Consider the following 22,353-nt stretch of genomic DNA (forward strand, 5'->3'; position numbering starts at 1 on the left):
TCTTAATTTCTGGCCTATTTGTTGTTGTGACCAGGACCTTAGTCAATGCCTTAGTCTGTCTTTTGCTTCTCTCATCCTCCCTTTGCTCCCTTTCTTTCTCCCTCCTTTGTTCCTTCTCTTCCTCAGTTTCTCTCTTATAGTATACCTTCTCGGCTTCTCTGACTAAATCTCTCAAATAAATATCTTGTAATCCATCTAAGCGTTGTAACTTTCTTTTAATATCCAGGGCAGCTTGCTCAATAAAGGCCATCGTGACAGATGCCTTTTGATCCTCTGCCTAAGGATGGAAAGGAGTATATCTCCTATATGCCTCCATAATTCTCTCTAGAAACATAGAGGGAGATTCATCAGGCCCTTGAATAATCTCTCTTACCTTGGCCAAATTAGTTGGTCGCCTAGCGGCCACTCGGAAACCCACTATTAGAGCCCAGTGATAAGTGGACAGATGCTCCCTACCTTCAAAGGTGTTGGGGTCCCAGTTGGGTCGTTCAAGGGGAAGCCGGCTTCGATTATGTTGGGAAGTTGTGTCTGTCGCCCATCTGGTCCGAGGATATTTTTTCTAGCTTCCAGGAGGATTCTCTCTCGTTCCTCTGTCATGAAGAGAGTGCCTAGGAGTTGTTGGCAGTCATCCCAAGTAGGCTGGTGTGAAAACATCAATGACTCAACCAGACCTGTGAGCCGGGTGGGGTCCTCGGAAAAAGGGGGATTGTTATTTTTCCAGTTATATAGGTCTGAAGAGGAGAAAGGCCAATACTGGTAGGCTTGCATTTCTCTCCCATGGCTGTCGTCAATCATTGGCCTGTAGGGACGGAGGGGGAGTATCACGGGGGCTTCAGGGTTTTTAATCATTCGCTGCTGGTGAGTTCCTTTAGCTGGGCCAGCGTCCTCCAGGGGAGGAGGGGCTGTGTGTGCCGCGGGGGAGTCATCTGGAGGGCGCTGGGCCGGCTTTGCTTCCTCCAATGGCGGAGAGGCTGAGTCAGCAGCAGGGGAATCACTTAGAGGGTGTTGGGGGTTGGGGGACGAGGGCAGGGGATTAGGAGGGGGTGGAGAGTCCAGTAGAGTCAAATCTTGAGACTCAGGGAGAACAGAGGGTGAAGGAGGAGGAGGAGCAGAGGGTTTGAGAGATAGAATCATGGGGGAAGGAGTAGGAGCGGGGGCAGGGACAAGGAAAGGCTTCACCCATGGAGGAGGAGATTCGCAGAGGTCCTGCCAAGTTAAGATATACGGCTGTTGATCCGGATGGCTATGTGGCCCTGGCTGAAAGGCAATATCTCTGACTTTTCGAATTAGTGGGGAGTAGAAAGATCCTTCTGGGGGCCATCCGACTCCAAAGGTGGGCCATTCTGAGGCACAGAGAGTCTGCCAGGTCCGGCGTTTTACTGAAAAAGAAAGATTCTGAGCCCTTAAGCGGACTTTGGTCCAGTGATCAAGGTTCAGGGACAGAGGCATTGAAGTGCTCTGTCCCATAATGAAAGATACACAAACAGTGAAAGCAACGACACACGACACAGACAAGACAAGACAATAAAGACAGCCAATGGACGTCCAACACTGAGACCAGGACTGAGTAGCCAGCAAAACCCGATGGGCTGGCAATACTGAATCGGAAACAAAATATCACTGAGTGGAGGAGACTATTGTTCCTCGATTTCCTCTGGGGCATCCCCCAGGGACGTGGCCTGTGGCTCTGTGACACGTCTGTCAGCCACAGTCGGAGAGAGCTCACGCTCTTCACCGACAGCCATTTTGCCAAGCCCTAACCTGAAACCTGAAACCAGAAAGAGGCGCCTTACTTACCCCGAGAGGAGCCCGTTGGGGTCTCTCGTCCGCCGCTGCCGGATCTCTGTGGAACCTCCATATGTAAAGGTCGGGCGAGCATCGGAGGAAGAGACCACCAAGAGACTGTCTCATGCAACAGCAAAGGGTTTATTGGGGGTCCAGCATGCTGGGGCTCAGAGCTCACTTGAATAGAGCAGAGAGCCCTGAGAACAGCTTAAGCAGAGCTTATATACTTTCCTTGGAGAGGGCAGGGAGGGAAGTTTATTGATGGGTCAGGGCGAGTGGGCGGTTTACGTGCAACTGGGTGAGGGAGTACATTCTGCAGTTTGGCAGTTGGGGACAGCACATTCTGGGAACAAGATTAGCAAACAGTTCTCAAGATTTCAACAGTGTTTTGTTAAGCATACAGAAAAACAGGAAGTGACAAGTGCCTATTTTATTAACCTTTCACATGTAAACGTTTTGCTATAATTGAATATTGTAAGTGTGTAGGAATCACTGTGGTGACAGTAGCCCCTTACTTTTAGAGTGGATTGTATGTGTTGAATAATTTTGCCCCAAATATAAAATTATATGCATGTTCATTTTTTTCTTATTACAAATTATTTTACATGTGTCAAAAACTTGTAATGTGAAAGGACAGTTACAATGATAATCTAGTATCACAAACAGAAAGTGAAGATAAATATATGTATAATTAAATAAATTACACAAAGAAGTTCCTCCTGTAGATATATAATAATACAGGCATTGATTAATCAAATTGTATTTCAGTGTCTGGGTAAGCTGTGTTGTCAAGTCTTGACTAATGGTTTTGTAATAATGTCTTGTTGATCTAACATCAGTAAACTGCCAATTCTGTGACAGTTGGTGCAATTAATGCTCATTCCAGTTGTTGTTAATGACAATGCTATAACCCCTGGTTGTGGTGTACACATAGCACATGTGCAGGAAAGAAAGTCACTAACTAGGCCAAAGTGGAAGAATGCTGTGTCTTTTGATTAAAATATAATGTAGATTGCCACAGTCTGGCTGGGCACAAAATCACGAGCCACCACACACCTTGTAGATTCAAACAGCAACTCTTTATTCTCCAACTGTCACCGGCACTTTACACACACGTTCTGGGGGAATTCACGTTCTGGGCCCAAATCACGTTCTGGGCAAAATCCCAAATACTCTCTGAATCCCACGAGAACTCAAGGAGAACTCAACGGGAACTCAACAGGAACTCAATGGGAACTCAACGAGCAGGCGCGCCTGAGGCAGCAGGATACGCCCTATTCCCAGCAGGGTACACCTTAAACCTGGAACCGCCCTAAACCCGGATTGTCCTAAACCAGAACGCCCTAAACCCCGATCCGCCCTAAACCCGGATCCGCCCTGGTGCTTGAGCAAGGTCACGTTACATGCAATGTCACTGCAAATGACCTGGGTCATGCCATGCGTCATTCTTACTTAGCAATGGCTCTCAGCAGTAGATAGTATTTTTAACCTAAGTTATGTGTAGGATAAAAAGAAATGTGATGAAAGACTTTGAGACCACATCCTTATTTATTATCCATATCTTTGAAAATTATTTTATCATTCAGTAGTTAGACTATAGGTGGGAAACATACTTGCTCCTAATTTATGTGAGAAAGAGAATGTTCTTTTGAATTATTAGGTACCTAAGTTTCCTTTGACACTTAATACAGTCCAAATGTTGCAGCATTTGGACAGCCTTAAAAGTAACTGGAATATCATGTAAAAAATAAAAAAGTAACTGAAATATTGATTCCTTCTCACTATACTAGACCATAAACACATAATGGATATTTAAGGCGGGGCAAAGTCCTGGAGTCTTTTGAATCAGAAAAGGAAGGTGTTTCTAACTACTGGAATTACCCATTAAAGACTGCCTGTTCCTGGTCCATCCTCATTCAAATGGAGCGGTAATCCTAACAAATAAAGTAAATATTTTAGTGCTCTCTAGTTGCTAGAAAGTGCTAGATGCTCCTTTTCTTCTGTAGATAATTATTGTTGAGAGCCACAGCCGAAGGGGCCCCAGCAAACTTCCAGCTGCCGGCTGATGATTGGCTCACAGCGGCCCCAGCAACATCTAGCTGATTGGCTCCTCTGCGGTGATGCTCATTGGGCTGTTTCCCTGCCCTTTCAGACCACGGAGCTGCTCATTGGGGGACTTTTTTGGCTCCACCCACGTGACCCAGCCAATCGGCCTCAAGAGCAGGAGGATTGTGGGAGGTGGAGAGAAGCTTGTGTGGGAGAGAGAGGCTTATGGAAAGCCGGTGGTGGCAGTTGAGGCTCTGAGGGTTTTTCCTGAGAGGCTGTTTTGTTTGGCGTGTGTGGTTCTAAAAATAAAGTTAGTTTCTTTTGACAAGTGGCTCCTGATTGTGCCCAGCCAGACTGCGGCAAATTATTATATGTAAAGATATAGTTAACATTTGGATAACTGATTTTTCTGCCTCTTAACCTTGTCATAATTGCTTGGTTAAAAAAATAATTGCAATCCTATCATCAACTGGAATGTGGTAGTTACTTCACTCATCCCTCAAATAACACAACTGAAGAAAATCTAACCCACTATAAAAATGAGGAAGAGAGTTTCATGTTCTTTTAATCCTTTACTGCTTGTTTTCCTTAGACTTTTTTTTATTTGAATTTCAGATCATAGAACTTAAGGTTAGAACAGTCTTAGAAATAATCTGATCCACTTGCCTGTTATACAGTGGTCCAAGGACATCACATGATTTACAGAAAATTGTATACTTAGCTAGTGGCAGACCACAGGCTTGTAGATTATATATTCTGGACCTTCTGGGAATATTTTCATATCTGTTACATTGACCTAAGTATCACTCCAATCTATATTTGATTTTTTAATGTTTATGTATTTATGGATGTCATTTTGTCTTCTTATTAAATGGGTTTTTAGATATGTAAATTGGCTAGCTTACTAGTTTTACACATGTGGAATTAACCTTCTGAGTTGCCAAGGTCATATAGTTGTTACAGTAGCATAACCAGGACTAGTACTTTGATGGCTTGACTTATACCTAGTGCAGAGCTCTTTGTGTTTGGTGGTTATCCATTTAGATCCCAACCACTGTTTACCCAACATTTACATAGATGTGACACCTCCAACCAAAGGAGGTCTTACTGATATGTTCAGCCTTGGAAAATTAAATTCTCAAGTTTAATAAGGAAATCATAGCACAACCACATGTTCAGGAATAGATTTTTGTGTTTGCTGCAGGTAACAGTAATACAATGGGAAAATCTGCTTGGTTATTACTATATGCTCTGTGATATAACCTCAGTATGAATCTCAGGCCTATATTCTTTAAACTGGAGCATCTATTTGTGGAACTGTTGACAGATGTTTTTGGGCAAAGGTGAATGAAATAGAATATACTGTTAATAATTTAACATACTTAGTGCTTGTGGAGGAAAAATAAGTAGGAAGTACCTTAAAGAAGATACTTTTTTCTTTATTTTAAAACCAATCCTTCTGTAATCTCAGTGGCTTGGGAGGCTGAGACAGGAGGATTGTGAGTGTAAAGCCAGCCTTAGCAAAGGCAGCACTAAGCAGCTCAGTGAGACCCTGTCTCTAAATAAAATACAAAATAGGCAAAATAGGGTTGCAATGTGGCTCAGTGGTCGAGTGCCCTTGAGTACCTTAATTCCAGGTACCCCTCCAAAAAGACCTATTTAATTTGGAAAATATAGAAAACTATAATGAAGGAAATTTAAATCATTAAATACTCTACCATCCATTGATAATCATGGTTATTTTGCTATATTTCCTTTTAGTCTTTAGTTTGTCTGTTTATAACTATATGTATAGCAGTGTTGCAATATATTTTATAAAGTTTCATATTTTTACATTACATTTTAAGGATATTTCTGTTATTTTACATTTTAAATATAAATACTATTTCTTAATGAAGTCATTCCAGTATTTTTAATCAAATACATTTATTTAAATTTTTATTAAATAAAATTGTTGGCTATATTGTTCTTTCCAGTTTTTTTATGATTAAACAGGAAAACTGGGGAACTTGGTAAGGCAAATGGCATAGGTCACATAGTTTGTAGGGCCTTTTTTCCCTTTTTTAAAATATGCTTTTATAACAAGGAAAGTCACATTGTTTACTGACTGTAGACCTGAATATTCTTTTCTTATCAGTTATAGATGCTTGTTTTCATTTAGTTCTTGATGAAGGCACTTGAGGAATTGGAAGGACAATTAGCCCAAATCAGGTTCACCAAATCTGACTCCATTTCAATATCATGCCTTTCTACCTCCCACCTGGCCCCTCCCACCCAGATTAAATTAGTTAAAGAAATCACTTAGAGCATTTTGTAATAATCTTAAAGTCTTTTCTTTTTCCAAATGGTGAAAATTTTTTAGACACTAAAATGCTTTGAAAACAAACAATTTACATGTTTAACATTCTTCTCACTCATAATAATATATAGGTAACTTCCCATTATCTGTGAATATAGGTTCTGAGGACTCCTACAATACATCATCCCAAAATTATTCTCTAGCGAAGCAAATGTCTATTTGATATTGGATTTTAAAGATGATGACATAGTAGCAGATTGTTATAAGGCATATGGACCAATATACGTAACCATGCAAATGTTTTTTGTTTGGGAAAGGGAATTTTTTATCATTTTTGAGATTAATTACACTTTAATTTTTGGTACTTTGGGAAATATGTTTTTAGTAATTGGGGAACAAGAAAGTTATTGGACCACTATTAATGATTAGGGCAAATTGCCCAACTTTGGTGAAATCTTCTCTGTTATACCCAAATGGAGTTAAAATTTCTTTTGTGTGGAATCCAAACTTTGTGTAGGACTCAAATGTATTCATTATACTATCTCATATTATTTCTTTACATGTTTACATTCAAAGCTTTTACGTGAGGCTACTCTGTGTACAGCACTGCAATGTGAGTTACACTTGTGGAGATGTGTACAGTGTGTGACTCTTTCTACATTCTTCACAGATAATCAGCACTTTAACAGAAGTAATTAATTGGGTTATGGCCAATTTTGTATGCAAATCACTTAGCACAGGGTCTGGTTCATGACAGTTCATTATTTTCTTTTGAATGAATAAAGGGAAGAATATGCTATGATCAAGCCAAATTCCACTCAGCTCTCCAGATTGCATTGACAGCGTTTCCCCAAGTAAAGAATTTAGGTATGAAAGTCCACTTTAACAATCACCATTAGGTACATTCATAAATGATTAAACAGATGTACTGCAATGTGTTTGAGTTGTTCTTAACCTAGTACAGCATTTTCTATAGTGTGTTTTGTGGAATACTAATTTTGCAAGATGCATTTAGAGTTTTTCTAATTAAATAAGTTTGTGCAACAAGACATTACTACACCCCTCTGTTGAAAATTGGCAATGCACCTTAACATATTAAAGGTTCTGAGAAATGTAGCAGTTGCCTGTTTTTGTATATAATTTGAATTTCCTAAAATTGTGATCACATCTACTTTTTAATTTAATATCTATTAGTCTGTCTATCATGGGCCTGTTTTTTTAAAATTTTTTTTTAGTTGTTGATGAACCTTTATTTTATTTGCTTATTTATGTGATGCTGGAAATCAAACGCAGTGCCTCAGAAGAATGAGGCAAGCGCTGTACCGCTGAGCTACATCTCCATCCCCTCATGGGTCTGTTTTTAAAAGTTAAGTAATGTAGTATGAGTTTAAAGCTTTGGTTTGCAAACACATAGACCTGGATAGAGTTTCAGCTCTACCATTCACTTGTATAACCATTAGCAAATAATTAACCTTATCTAAACATCGATTTTCTCACCTGTAAAATGATGAGATGATATCTACCTCAGAAGACTATTGCAATTATTAAATGATCTACTACATAAAAAGTGCATATACAGGTTTGCTATTATTAATTTTGTTTATTTTTTATTATTCATCTTGGAAAAGTGAGCCACGGGTAGGTTTATAAAGGGGTGATATAGGTCTTGGGCTAGTCTTACTCAATGATTTGAGAATTGTTTCTTATGTTGTGTTTAGTAGTTCTTTGTTCTTTTCTCACATTTATATTGACCTCCTCTTAATTGCCTCAGATATCTTTCTACCCTATTTCTGATGGGAAGACTTTAACAAGGATATTGATGAAATGAAAGATATATTTTAAAGAATAACATAGAGATGATGAAGGGTCTAGAAGCCTTTCTTGTTGGGGCATGTGTAATCTGGAGAATAGAACATATTGAAGGACTATATAATGAAAAATAGAATAGACCTCAGCTTAACTCTAGAATGCATAATTAGGGTCCATGGTTAAGAGTTATAGAGTGATTTAACATAAGGTAGGCCTTATTAACAATTAGAGGAATTCAACGTGAGAGAAAAAAAGAAGGATTTCTCATCACAGAGAGACTCAGAGATGTCAGGATGGAGTTGACCTATTAGAGCAATGTGTCATCCTACTCGATAATCAAAATGCATAAGTTTTTCAAGAAATGAAAATGTAGAATAGAACATGTTAAAGGGAACAGAGAAAGATTTTTGCCAGTAGAGATCAAAAAAGTTTAATTCTGTCTCTGTGTATTAGGGAACATTTGGTTGAAGGACATGGCTCATGAGGTGGTTCTTTAAAGGAAGAATTATGGCATGAGATGAGATGGGGTCTAAGAAAAGGAGTCAGTTTTTTCATCAAAATCCTGCAATTATTATATTTTAAAAAGTAAGCAACTTTTAGTTAAACCAAGTTACTACTGATATCCATATATTGATAACTTGTTATATGCCTCTCTCTTTTTATTTCCTCTTCCCATTTCATTGACATGGCCTTCAATGAGAATAAGTCAATGAGATTAGGAACACTAAATCAATTGAGTTCTTGTTTCCGCAATTTATTTGGGGAGAAAAATCATCCTTACTGTATAATCAGCCAAAAGAAAGGGTATCAGGAAAGCAGGCTCTTATTTCCAATCATTTTAATAAGCAGTATCTAGGAAAAGAATGGTTGCTAGATTTAATTTTTTGAGCAGCACAAGTAGTATGGAATTCTGAGAAAGTATAAAAGTCATTTTTAAATGGTGTATGGTCACCCTCATTGTGCCCTTTAGGCATTTCCTCGGGTCACTCAAGGTTAAAAGATCTTGGCCATAATACATTTTACAAAGAACTGTTTATTTGGCCTATCTATTAGCTTCAGACTGTTCTCATTTAGTGACTTCAGCTCTATAACACACACACAGCTCTCTCAATTTTTCCCTTATAAGAGGGAATAATAGAAGGATGTGTGCTGGTAGTGCTTATACTACTTAGAAGATTTTTGCTCTCCAAGGTGGAGAATATGTGTTTTTATGTTGATTTATATATGGAGAAACTTCTGTGTAGTTTTCTCTCGTTGTTGGGCCTTGCCAATGGGAATGCTGCCATTTACTAATACCAAGAAGAGGGTACAACTACAACTAATTCTGAATGTTCCTTTGATTGCCTTTTTACCCACAAATGAGCCAACTTGGATGGTGATAAAGCTTTAGGGTGGCAGACAGATTGTTGTGTGCAGTGTCTTTTTATTCAAGTTAAGGTAGTCAGATCTGGCTTCATAGGTAACCTCCCCTACCCTCTGCAGTAGAAAGGCTGGCAGTTGTGCTTGTTTTCCTTTCTAACACTAGAAAGGCAGAGAGCACTTAAAGTTAGCACTGCTTTTACAGACAACTAAAGACAGTATTGATGAACATGAAGAAAGCTTCTTTTGATAATTGAAACACATATCATTTTTGCCTTTTATAACACAATCTATAATAACTTTTCAAGACAGATTCTTTTGAATGACATTAATTGCATGTAAAATATATGCTTTGTGTTAAAAGGGCTAAAAGCAAAATGTTTACACTACTCTGATTAAACTTGGAGGTTGTGGCTGAAGAGATAATTTGTTCTAATAACTTATACAAAGATTGTTAGATACTAGAGGAAGGGGGGAACTTCTCTTAAGCTTGATGTAATTTCAGAGTTAAAGATAGACTGGAAGTTTTAATTATTGAAGTTAGAAGATATAAAAACATATTATTGTGTTTTGTGGTTAAATTTTAATATAATTCTTACAACTTATATGAAATGTGTTCTTTTGAAAAATTCACAGAAATATCTCTTTATTATCTTCTGTTTTCAAAGTCTGAGCACTGAATCTCCCTCTACCTGCATGGTGTTAGAGCATTGACCCTTCTATGAGTATGCTTTTGCTAAGAGTGGTCACACCCTCCTTTTCCCCTTTGAGCATAAAGCCCTTCTTGAATTGAAATCCCACCTTTAAGGGTATGAATTTTCAATGTATCAATCACATCAAAAGAGCTATTCTGTCTATGAGTGACTTCTCTAACAGCTAACACTGATAATAACTTCCATTGTTCCTTCTAGGGCTCTCTCACAGATCTCACTATTACCAGAGGCAAAAAGGTATTTTGCTACGCAGGACCAGAGTATATGTAGTGGAATGGCAAGCTCCCCTGGGCCTAATTCTCTCAGGCTAGTTCTGTATGTGAAAGGAAATTAAGGAACCAGGAGACGGGTTAGTGAGAAATGAAAATGGAGATCAGGCAGAGATCCACCCAGTTTATTTGTCAGAGCTGACAAAAAGAGGCACATTTCTACATAGATGGAGAGAGGCAAAACAGGCCTGGGGTTCAGGACTTTTATGGGGCAGGCTCAGGGATTGGAGCCCAGTGGATCCTAATGTGGGCAGTGAAGGGTTGGGTTGGTATGATGGAGTGGTGAACCTTTCTCAGAAATGCTCTTCGGCGGGAAAGTGAAATTTTTCTTAAAATGGCAGCTGTCACTTCAGATGGCCATCCAGATGCTAAGCAAGGACCTTACAGTATATATTTCTCTTTACTTTGGAACTGATAAATGGCTCTAGTAGTGATCTGTTCATTTAGCAAAAGAGATTACACATTAGTATCTTTGTTCTTCAGCAAAACCATAAATTGCTATAAATGTAGGGATTAGATGAATCTGGTGCTTTAACATATTTGTTAGCTAAACATATATTTTACTATTGTCAAGATGGTGTTGCACTGTGAGTTTTTTTCCCTTTAAGCCCTATAAAGGTAGTACCTAAATATAATCATACCATACTCTGAACTTTCAATCAACAGTGGACTACTTTTTGACAATGATCTCATAAGATTATAATGATACCAGTGTTGATAATCAGATTGGAGTCCCATTCCCCCAGTGTTGAAGCTTGAACACCGGAGAAATGCCGAGCAAGAGCAAAATGTTTTATTTAAAGGATAGAATAGAGTGAGAGGGACAGAGGTTCCTCTGCAGTGGAGGTGGTTCAAGGTGGTGCCCCAGAGAGTGAAGGTGTCCTGCCCCTTTTATAGATTTTAGATTTCCTTTGTTCTAAAGCCTCTCTGTCTCTTATCTTGCCTGACCAGTGACCAAAAGGTGGATTGATCCTAGGGCACCAGAAGGAAACCACTTAAGGGTCTAGGCAGGAAGGGAGTGGCCCTGGGGCATTCATTAACAAACTCCTTGCAAGGAGGAACAGTTCCCTGGAGGCTGGTAACCTTAGCAGCAGTTTGGAGGAGGAGTAAGTGCTCTGGAGGTATTAGCATTTTATTTGGTCTTGAATCAGCCCCCATCTTCCAGACAATAATTCATTACCTTTACTGACTGTCGTTTTGCTCCTTGTCCTCAGTAATGAAGTTGAAAAGTTCCCATCACTTGGAGACACTGTAGTCATCATAATGTTGTAGTATAACACATTACTCAGATACTCAAATGTTTGTGGTGAGGCCGATGTAAACAAACCTGCTAGTCATATTAAATTATAGTACATACAAATATGGGGCTGGGGTTGTGGCTTAGCAGTAGAGTGCTTGCCTGACGCATGCTAGGCCCTGGCACTGCATAAAAATAAATAAATAAAGGTATTTATTGTGTCCAACTACAACTAAAAAATAAATATTTTTAAAAAATTATAGTACATACAAGTATGTATAGTTCATAATACTTGATGATGATAGACAACTATTTTACTGGTTTGTATATTTACTATACTATACTTTTGATTGTTATTTTAGAGTGGCTCTACTTACATATAAAAAAAGTTTGCTATAAAACAGTGCCTTGTTGCACTAGCAGCAGCCTCATGTATCTCCTCTTTACTGCATCTCTTGATTGTATCAAGCAGCCGCATCCAATGATTGTCCCATTTCATCTTGATCTGTGTAAGAGTACACTGTGACATTGTGGCACAATCATGAAATCATCTAACAGAACCTTTCTCAGAACTTGTCCTGTGCGTTAAATGACCCACAACTGCAATTCCCTGAGAAGCACTTTCTGTCAACCTTCCCATTCTCCTCCCCCTCTCTTTGGTAGTAGCCCTCTATTTGCCACAATAGTCTCCACTCTTCTGCTAAATCCTACCCTCAGAAAAGGAATTAAGACTAAGGTAAACATATAACTAATCAAGATTGAAAGGAGAGTTTTAAATAATAACTCTGGGACAAGGGCATAAACTGGAATTGTCCTGGAGCTGGTAGCAGTTTTACCTGAGAACAATGCATGGTAAGTAAGATCTATGTAGTTGTTAATACATTACAAATTTGCATCTCTGTGATTGATTTACATTTTAAGAGAGCTGAAAGCTTTTAATAAAAGTGTTTTGGTAGGTTTTCAGCAATTATGTATTAGGTAAGGAAACAACTAGTATCTGAGAATGAATATAAAAACTCTAAAATACAAATAATTTGGTGACTGTGCCTAAATTTAGGTTTGGCTTTGTGTACTACTTTAGTAGTTATCTCAATCCTTAAATGTCTTTAAAATAATAAAAATATATTGGACATTTAATAATAGGATAAACAAATTAGCTATATATTCCCTCCTCTTTGGAGGAGGGAGGAATTCACACAGATGCGCGCGTGCACACACACACACACAGTCACTTTATAGTTAAGAATTTTTGTTAACAAATATATACTATATTATATATAACAAATTATATACAATCTTTAGTGAACTTCCTCTCCAAAATGACAAATACATAAATGATATGTTTGGTGAATTCTATGTTTTTAATAACTACTTCCTGCTTTGTTGAGATTGCTTCTTGTATTTTTGCATCTCAGAAGAAGATGGCAGTATTGAGCCTCAGCTCTGACTTGACAGGACTATTTGAAGGAGCTTAAAATTCTTAGAAAATTATCGTTTAAGCTAAGCTCCATTCATCTCCTGGTATTTTATTTTCTACCCTTCCCCCACCCCTTTTACTCCCATGTAGAGAAGAAAAGAGTGCTCTGATATATGGTATAGTAGGTTGGTTATATAGGATGCTATTAAGTTACTCATTCTCATTTCTACACATCTAAGAATGCTGCCTCTAGGAACAGAAAAAAAATGTCTTCTTAAATAAAATGAGGGCTAGCTCTAAAATGCAGAAGTATGTTTATGATGTACTTATTTTCTTAAAGCTTTCACAGGAAGAATTAACTTCACATTTCCAGGACACACACAAAAAAAACTTTACTGAGCTACATCTTATGGTAAATAAACTGTTCTCTAGGAATAAATTTTTCACCATTTCTTTTTTAGGGCAATAGGCTATTGCTAAGAAAATTACTTTTTCTAGGGCTGATGACCTGAAAAAAAAAGTTTTGATGAGAGGAATTATTTACTTTGTTTCCATTCACATCCACTGTTTTGCCTGCATTCCAAATTTCAAAAAGATGATTCATGTATCTTTGAGCTCTCTGTTGAAAAATACAAGAGTAACAGTGCTCTTTGTCAATATCAAAATGATTAAATACTACATTTTTAGGTTTGGGGAAAATAAAATACTATCACGTAAATTTGTAAGGAAAGTTGTAAAGTTGTAAGTTGTTTTTAAAAGTATAAGCCAAGATTAGCAATCCAAGCTGCCATGTCAAAGGATCTGAATCTGCATTTGGAATGGCACCCAATTTTAAAGTTATGTTTTGAAAAGCTGTCTTGCCATGCTTAAAATATGTGAAGGAAATATTAACACGTGAGATTATGTGGTTTTCTTTGAAATCTGGGCAATTAAATCACACAAAAAAAGATCCATAATTGTTTAGTTTGATTATCGTAGATAGTGGATTTCCTTTTGTACCTTAACTTTTATATGTCTAAAATTACTGTTGAAAGTTTATGTGACGAATAACTTATGGATTTTCCTAAGCCAGAAAGCCTGTTTGGTTTCCATTATAAGTGAAAGACCCAACAACAACATCTTCATTTCATATTGTTCCGATAAATTTAATGACATTATTTTTTTTAACCAAAAGGAAATTTCTTCTCAGCTGGATTCTTTCACTGTAGGTTTTAATCTCAAACTTTAAAAATGAGAACATAGCTATTATTTTTTATTAAAAGGATATGTTCTGGTTAGTTTGGAAATGTCTGACTAGCAAGGGCTTCCAATAGAATGTCCAAGAACTTAAAATGTAATGCTGAAATTAGAGAAGTAACATATGCCTTTTAGAACCAGTGTATCTTAAATGTCATAAGATGCATATCAGGTGAATATATAGGTATTTTAAAATAGTACTTCTACTATAAACTTCAATTAAGAGTAGGATAATTAAAATTAGTTACCACAGATAGGACATACATCTGGACATTCACTACCAAACACATCTTAAGAGACAGAAGATATCGTTATGTATGATGTGTGCTGTGATAATTGAAGTATGGTGTCTTGCATGTGCTCTTAGCATTTACTGACTGATTTAAGATTTATGACTATGCTTGCTAAATAATATTTAGCTTTTACAAAACTTTTCCTTTAAAACTCTTTTCAAAGTTTTTGATCCTTCATGTGTTCCCCTGGACAGGTTCTATATTATGGATATAAACCTACAATGTGAATTTATTTAAAAATCTATTTGTTACATATAATACTTATATTTTCATGCTTAGTGTACTTTTTAAATAGAAAATGCACTTGAAATTTTTATATACTTTAGCTAAAGTGCTAAATAATGCAATTATAGTATCTGAAGCATTCAATGGTTTTTAGCTCAATTTAAATGTTTTAGACTAGCTCTATATGAATTCTTATAATGGTGTAGAATGAAGCAATTCATTAAAATTGATGTTTCAGTCATGATTTTGTTGTCTCACTAATATTTGAGTCGTGTAAATATCTCTCAGGCTGAATGCTATTATCAACAGAATCTTCTTAACTCCTTTCTTGAATAGGTGCACATCAAAGTCAAGTTTACCCTCCTAATCCTATATGGATTTCTAGGAGGAATAGCCATTGTTAGAAGCATGTGATACACTTGAATGTGTTAGTATTTCTACAATAAATAAACTCTGGAGAGATCCATTGAATACTTTGGGGTTATGTAGTCATGAAAATATTATTGAGTTTCCTCCTTTTCCTATCATTCCTTCCTGTGCCTTCCATGAAGGGGCAAGCCTCATAGTATACTTTTGTTGTTAATGTGTGATCCTTATGGGAAAAAAAAATTTCACTTTCTAGGTATTCATTCAAATGTTCATCAGACACATCTACAAATTAGTGTTGTGGAGGAGGAGAACTGACAAGGGCCCCATCCTGTTTTCAATACTCTGTAGCATCAATTCTTGGCAAACTTCAGTGGGACTTTGGCAGAACTGCCCTCCCAGACCTGGGCTTCATTATGGTGTGTAAAGAGCCACCTCTGTTAGCCAGGCTTGACAGGATAGAGCCCCAAGGAAAAGTCGCCAGAGAGTCTAAGATACTTGGTCTTAAAGACACTCCTTGATTGAGTGGTCAGGGTACATGTATTAGCCAAAGACTTGATGATATGCTGGTATTTAGCCATCCCACATTTGGAGCAGGATGTTATTCTGGATAGCAATATCACTATTTCAGCTTTCTTCGAGCCAGAGCAATTGTTATCTTCATCAGAAATGCCTATTGTGTCTAGGCATGCACCTAAAAGAACTCACATGACATAATTTTGCCTAATTTTCTCAGCATACCATTAAAATTTGATTTGTATCCAAGGAGAAAGAATTAAAATTCATCTTTTTAGTCATTTTTTTAAAAAAAGAATGAAAACCCCTCATAAATGATATTCTGTTAAAGTTGATCCTCACTTCATAGTACTTCCTTCTATATGCTGCTAATTAAAAGTGGAACTTGATAATGTGAAATTAAACATACTGTTTATTCACTCTTAAAAATAGCATGTTTTATTAGAACAACCTCAGAGGGCCATTAAAGAAAATGATTTAAGTATTTGTGCAGCAACAAATAATAGAGTCTAGTAAAACTGAATTTTTTTTAACCTTCGAAGTTTCTAATATACTTGGTCTATTTAGAAAACAAACACATTTAATTGTTTCCATGTCTTAAATATGTCTAGTGAGTTCAGTTTTTAGTTGCTATACAAATAAATTGGTCCTAGTTGCATTTCTTTCTTTCAAACATCATTTCAAATTAGGGCTTAATGTGGTTTGAACATTTTGCCAGAATAGTCATCCTACTTTTGTCTGAGGGTGGTTGATTACATCTATCTTTTCCAGCTTACAAATGCCAATATATTTAGAAGAATGCAAACCCAACCCTGAGACCATTTGTCATCACATGTTGATTATAACTCTATGTTTTATTCTGGTACGTAGGAGGAAAAGCAAACAAAACTCTGAAGAAAAATGGAATGTCAGGACATGCTATATGTTTTTGTTGCATCACCATATCTAAAATATTTTTCTCTATAATTTCTAATGCTTACTTTCCTAGGCTATTAAAATATATTATCAATACTTTTTAATGTTGAATTTAAAAATAGCTTTCACATATCTTAGTAGCAAATATATAAATATACTAAATGAGAGAATTTTAACATTATTATTTCAAACCATAAGTTTTAATAATTGCATATGGTATTCTCCAAATAACTACAGAAGAGACTCTGAGGGAAAAAAGTAGTAAAATAAAATTGCTCTGTGCTTGCTTATATGCTCTATACTCAAGGTCTATACATGCCCAGCTTGTGAAGGTAGTCTTTGTAATTCACTCTATTACTTCCTGTTGTCATGAGAATTGGGAGTAAACAGTAAAGAGATTAGAAATATTTCATATTTAATCAAATCCATCGTGATAAATAAAAAAGCAAGATAGAGGTGTTTGTGTGATAGCAAAAAAAGCTATACTTTTAAGCTCTATGTAATAATAGGAAACTAGCAGATAGCCATAGCTAGCATGTGACTATAATGTATGATTCCAGTCTCCTACTGAAATTTCTTTTGACTTTTAAAATATGACCTACTGAAATGTCCATGGAACCCTCAGAATCACTTTACACAGCTTTCTTAGTGTGACCTGACACTCTGAGAACTGAGCAAGGGTTAAGACACTCTGGGGAAATACCATTGTAACAGAGACAGAGGCACTTAATAAGTGTTGTCTCTTGGCATCTATTCCTTTCCTCCCTTCTCCTTTCCTTTCCTTTCTCCTCCCTTCTTCCCTTCCTTCCTTTCATTTTGTTTTTATTTTTAGGCATTAATAAGGTTGAAAAACTTAAGTTCACTGGGATATAATCTAAGCTTCTGTTAATAAAGAGATTCTAAAATAGTTAGAATATAGAACCACTGAGAGAAGGCCATCAATTCCCTTTTTATCTTTCTCTTACACTCTTTTCCTGAACTTCAGACAGCTCAGTATTAGCCTTTGAAGACGTAACATCTGCTTTATTTATTCTCTTTGTCATCCACCTGGAATCAGAGAAGTGACCTTAGACATTCTAAGGCTTAGTGACTTGCATGTGGATTGGGAAGAGGGCAGACAGGAAGATGATTGGTGATGCTTGAGTTCCCTGCCCTCTTTTCAACCCAATCAGGGTCACTTTATCAGTTTCACAGATCAGGCTCATTAATAAATTTAAATAAATTCCAATCCCAGGAAAAGCTTAAAAATCTTCAGTTGAACCAGCTTCAGTATTTTATATAAAAAGGCATTTCAGAAAGTCAAAATCACAGAGACTTAGAGAGAAGATGTAAAACTTCAAAGGTTTCAAAGGCAGAATTCATGTCATTTTATTCTTAGGCTAGATTACCTTTCCACTATTCTGTGTATTAACTTGTTCCAGAATATTCTTCTCTGTGATTTTGTTGTTGTTCAAAAAATAAGTAGTTTTTTTCTCTTTAAAACCAAGTAACATGTAAGATAAACACTGGTTAAAGCAGGTTGTTTATCCATTATTATACTATCAGTCATTGATAAACAATTGTCTGAAAGATTTTCATTGTCCTGGAGTCAAATGACAATGAGTTCTAACTGATTGGAATCCCTTATATACCTGAGTTATGGTGCTGGGGAGGTTGTGTGGGTGGAGTTGGCCCCAGGCTCAGAACAAGGAGGGAGTGTTTTGGAGAGAAATGAATTTGAAATCCCATTACTCTCTCTCTTGTGTTCCTAGCAGACAGGACCTTCATCCTATCTTTATTATAATTTGTGCCTGTAAATGTGTTATAATTTCATCTGAAACATCCCTCCAGAAAGTTGAATGAAGGCAGCAATGTTCAGAGGTAAGGCCTTTGGGAAGTGATTGGATGGTGAGGTCTCTGACCTTATTGATGGATTAATCTATTAATGGATTCATAGCTTAAGGGGCTATTGGGAGGTGGTGGAAACTTTTGGAGGTGGGGCCTAGTTGGAGGAAGTATGTCTTTGAAGGCATGCCCTTAAAGGTTATAGAAGTGCCCCAGACCCTTCCTCTGTTCTCTCTTTGATTGTAGCTGCCATGCAGCTTTGTGCCACCATGCATTCCCTGCCATAATGTTTTGCTTCACCACAGGCCCAGAAACAATGGAGTCCAAGTGACCAGAGACTGAAACCCCTGAAACTGAGCCAAAATAAACCTTTCCTCCTTTTAAGTTGATTTTCTTAGCTATTTTTTGTCATAGCAACCAAAAAGCAACCAATAAAACATGCTATGTTTTTCTTCTGAGAAATCAAGGAAGATGAAGGTGCTTTCATGCTTGAAAGAACAAGTGCATTTTTTCTTTCAAGGGGTTATGCTTTGTTCTCCAGAATGGAATGATACTCACCTGTTCTCTATAAGGCTATTAGGTAATTTTAGTACTTTTTGCACAATTGCCTTCATCCTACTACTTAGTATCTTGTTTTGCATTTAATAATGAAGCAAGTGCTCTAGGGACTAGTTTTCTGGCTAACTAATGCCTTTGCAAACCAATGTAACCTCTTAACATAAAACATAAGTAATAGAAGTTCAGAGGAAATGAGCTTTTGGATTCCCTAGAGCATGATTAGAAAGTCTGAAGTAGTGTTCACAAACTATTGTTCTACACAATTATACATTTTTTGAAAAGTCTAAAAATGCTTTTCATAGAAAGTAAGAAGTTCTGATTCTTGGAATACTATGATCTTATAAAAATAAATGTAAATATTTTAATAATGTTGTAATATTTTGCTTCCATTATATACCTTTAAGCTGTGATTTAGTTTTTGACCTGCAGTGGTAACAATTTCTTGCCTCTGTGGGAATATAACTGGCAAATATTACTCATTGACTGTTTTGTCTTTTTATTTTTCTGCATGAAGCCCTCAAGTTATCCATTGAAAGGAATTAGTCAACCGTATGACAGTTTAGCAATGTAGAAAAAACTGCAGAGGACCACAGAACATAATTTTCCCCATTATTTCATACTCTGAGAAGTCTCAGGAATTATGACAAAATCCAGGTCCATAAAACTCAAGTGGCTTCCTTGTTCTTGGGCTGTTATTGAGAAGTAGAGCTAAAGCTAGCACATAGGTCCCCTCACTGCATGCCATTATTTACTTCTACAACCATTCTGTATGACAGGTAAAGATAAAAAGGCATTTCAGAAAGCCAAAATTACATTTATATATCTTGGCTTTATATTCTAGTCTCATGACTAACAGATAAAATTTCACTGGAGTAAGAAATTATAGTAGTGCTCCAATTACATTTTATATATGTATATGCTTTAAAAACCCCCAATTTTTTTCCTTTCTATCCTTTTCCTTTTCTTTCTCCCCCTCTCTTTCTTTCTCTGGTTCTTTCTTTTTCTTGTTTTTCCAGGTATTCATTGCTTAATTGAAACCAAATTAGTTGTTATGGTGATTATCCATTTCCACACGCATACCCAAAAGTGAGAGAGAGTCATTAACACCATCATCTTCTCTATCCTTGTCTCAGTCTGAAGCTTTTAGTAAGCTCCCCTAGTCACATGATATATTGCCATATGATCTATCATGAATTTCATGGGGATCAACTAATTGAAACTTCTCATTTTATAGGCAATAAAACTGTGATCCAAACTCTGTTTTTGCAAAGAGAGACAAAATTTAAGAAAAAAAATGAACATACAATATAAGGGAAGTTTTATTCCCCTATTTTCAGTGACAGAGATGAATACATTTAGTGAGATGATAAACTAACGGGGAGAAGGGAAGTGCGAAGTTATAATAAAATTGCTGTTATCTTAGAAATTAAAGTGTGGGGAAGATTGTAGATAGAAATTTCAGAACAGAAACTGAAAAACTAAGGAAAAAATAAAAAGAAATAATACCTTTATCCATTTTAGATGTTATTTTTCCCCCTGTTTTTTTTTTTTTTCTGGACTAAAAAGCCAATACACAAAGAGATTCATGTGTATGTGTACACACATGTGCACACACTGACTGATAGGGCACACACCCCTAATTTCCAATATTTAGTTGATTTTTTCCCCTGAATTTCAACTCATTACTATACTTGCAGGGCTTCAATATACTTTTTCCTTTGTAAAATGAATCTATAGCTCTTCTTTCTGATGAATAACATATCAGTACTAGCCCTTTTAACTGTACTTTAAATAACAAAATAAGCTCATTCTTTTTATTCTACTCATTTTTCTGGCTTAAGTGGAAATAATGAGTCAACCATAAAGTGGATGTTATTTAATGAAATTAGCAAAGCTCTTTTCATGTTTCTTGACATAGTTTCGGGTTCAGTAATAATGGTTAATAGTGACTTAATGATTTGTTTGTTTGTACTTTATTCTGACACCAATGTTTCTATCATAAATGTTTGTTTTGGAAGAATAAAAAGCCATTATGTACTCAGGGTCATGATCCATTAGTAAGTGTAAAGCAGCTGCTTGCATGTACAGTACATGATAGGAGCTCAGTAGTTGTAGAAGCTCCCTATACAGCTATCTGATTTAGAAAGGTTTTGAAACCTTTACATTTGCATTTTTATGCACAAAATGACAATAACTTTTTAGGAGTTAGAAAAGGGGGAAAGTGTTAACATTCCAACTTTACATATGGGGAAATTATGGACAACAAATCTCAAAAGAGTCTTGCCCATTGCTGTTATCTTAGAAATTAGCAATAGGGCCTAACAAATTGACCTAGACTTGCCCAAACTTAAAGATTACTGAGAATAACAATTAATACTATTAATAATTACACTACACCAACAGGCATAAATTAGAAATGTCACAGGGAAACTGAGACCTATTTTTATTTTCACCAGGACCTACAACTCATTCTCAAATATTTTTACTTCTCTATGGTTGAGATTTCCCCTGTGCTTTTGGTGCTCTTGCCAAGTACATACAAATAGATGTAATTGTTATAGGAGAGGGAATATCTGGCTTGAATCTTAGAACATTCATTTTTTTTTTTTTTGGCTGGGAGCTCTTGGGTGAATTACATAATCTCTTTGTTCTCTAGTTTCTTAGTAAATTGGGGATGATAATAATAAAATGATATAGATTGTTATATGGATTGAATAAGTAAAATACTTAAAATAATATCTAGTACTTTTTAGGTATTATGTGTTCTTGTTCAATAAAATATAATATCTTCTATGACAACTGCTTTAGTAATATAAGAAAAGTTTAAAAACATTCTTTTTACTCTAAGAACACTTTCTGAATCAATTCTTGGAATATTATCTGTATTTTGATATGCTTTGAATATCCATACCTGTACATGAAAAGATAGCAATAGCAAATTAATTCTCATCTTGGAGCATTTTGTTTGATGAAATAGAATCCTATCAGTAGATATCTATCTAGTTTCTTCTTTTGGAATAAGTAGCTTTGATTTATCGTCACACTGAAGTTCTTTTTAAATTAAAAATCTCAATCTAAGATGGGAAAGATATAGAAAGGCATTTCCCCTGTAATTAATTTGTTTGTAGGTGATTTGATCCTGAGGAAAGAAGGTCCACATCTCCAGGCCTACCTGGATACCTTGGGCTTCTGTTTTATGTTTAGACTTATATACCTCATTTTCTTTGAGCCCTTTTGGCTTGTTCAGGTCACATCTAACTAAAGTCATTAATAATTTAGTTCTTAGAATACCATGATGTTCATTATCTATTTTATTTGGTATGTAGGTTGCCGCAGTCTGGCTGGGCACAATCAGGAGCCACTTGTCAAAAGAAACTAACTTTATTTTTAGAACCACACACGCCAAACAAAACAGCCTCTCAGGAAAAATCCTCAGAGCCTCAACTGCCACCACCGGCTTTCCACAAGCCTCTCTCTCCCACACAA

General features: G+C 36.5%; 2 protein-coding genes across 16 annotated transcripts in view; one reads left to right on the forward strand and one right to left on the reverse strand.

Moving 5' to 3' along the window:
* Window positions 1-2,546, reverse strand: part of LOC125615242 (pollen-specific leucine-rich repeat extensin-like protein 2) — an 83,453-nt gene extending 80,907 nt beyond the window's left edge. For 4 of the 9 annotated variants that reach the window (XR_007345796.1, XR_007345795.1, XR_007345794.1 and 1 more), the window contains exon 1: window positions 457-2,531. Coding sequence is in view for 2 of the 9 variants with exons in the window: in XM_048798668.1 (XP_048654625.1) it covers window positions 457-1,467 (1,011 nt within the window). In the remaining 7 variants the exon portion in view is untranslated. Of the gene's footprint in view, window positions 1-456 lie in introns of all 9 variants that reach the window. The other 5 variants (XR_007345800.1, XR_007345799.1, XR_007345798.1 and 2 more) reach the window with 2 other exon arrangements.
* Window positions 1-22,353, forward strand: part of Slc25a21 (solute carrier family 25 member 21) — a 487,747-nt gene that overhangs the window by 47,865 nt on the left and 417,529 nt on the right. The window lies entirely within an intron of this gene.

This window comes from Marmota marmota, unplaced genomic scaffold, assembly GCF_001458135.2.
Source record: "Marmota marmota marmota unplaced genomic scaffold, marMar, whole genome shotgun sequence".
In the NCBI taxonomy this organism is placed as follows: Eukaryota; Metazoa; Chordata; class Mammalia; order Rodentia; family Sciuridae; genus Marmota; species Marmota marmota.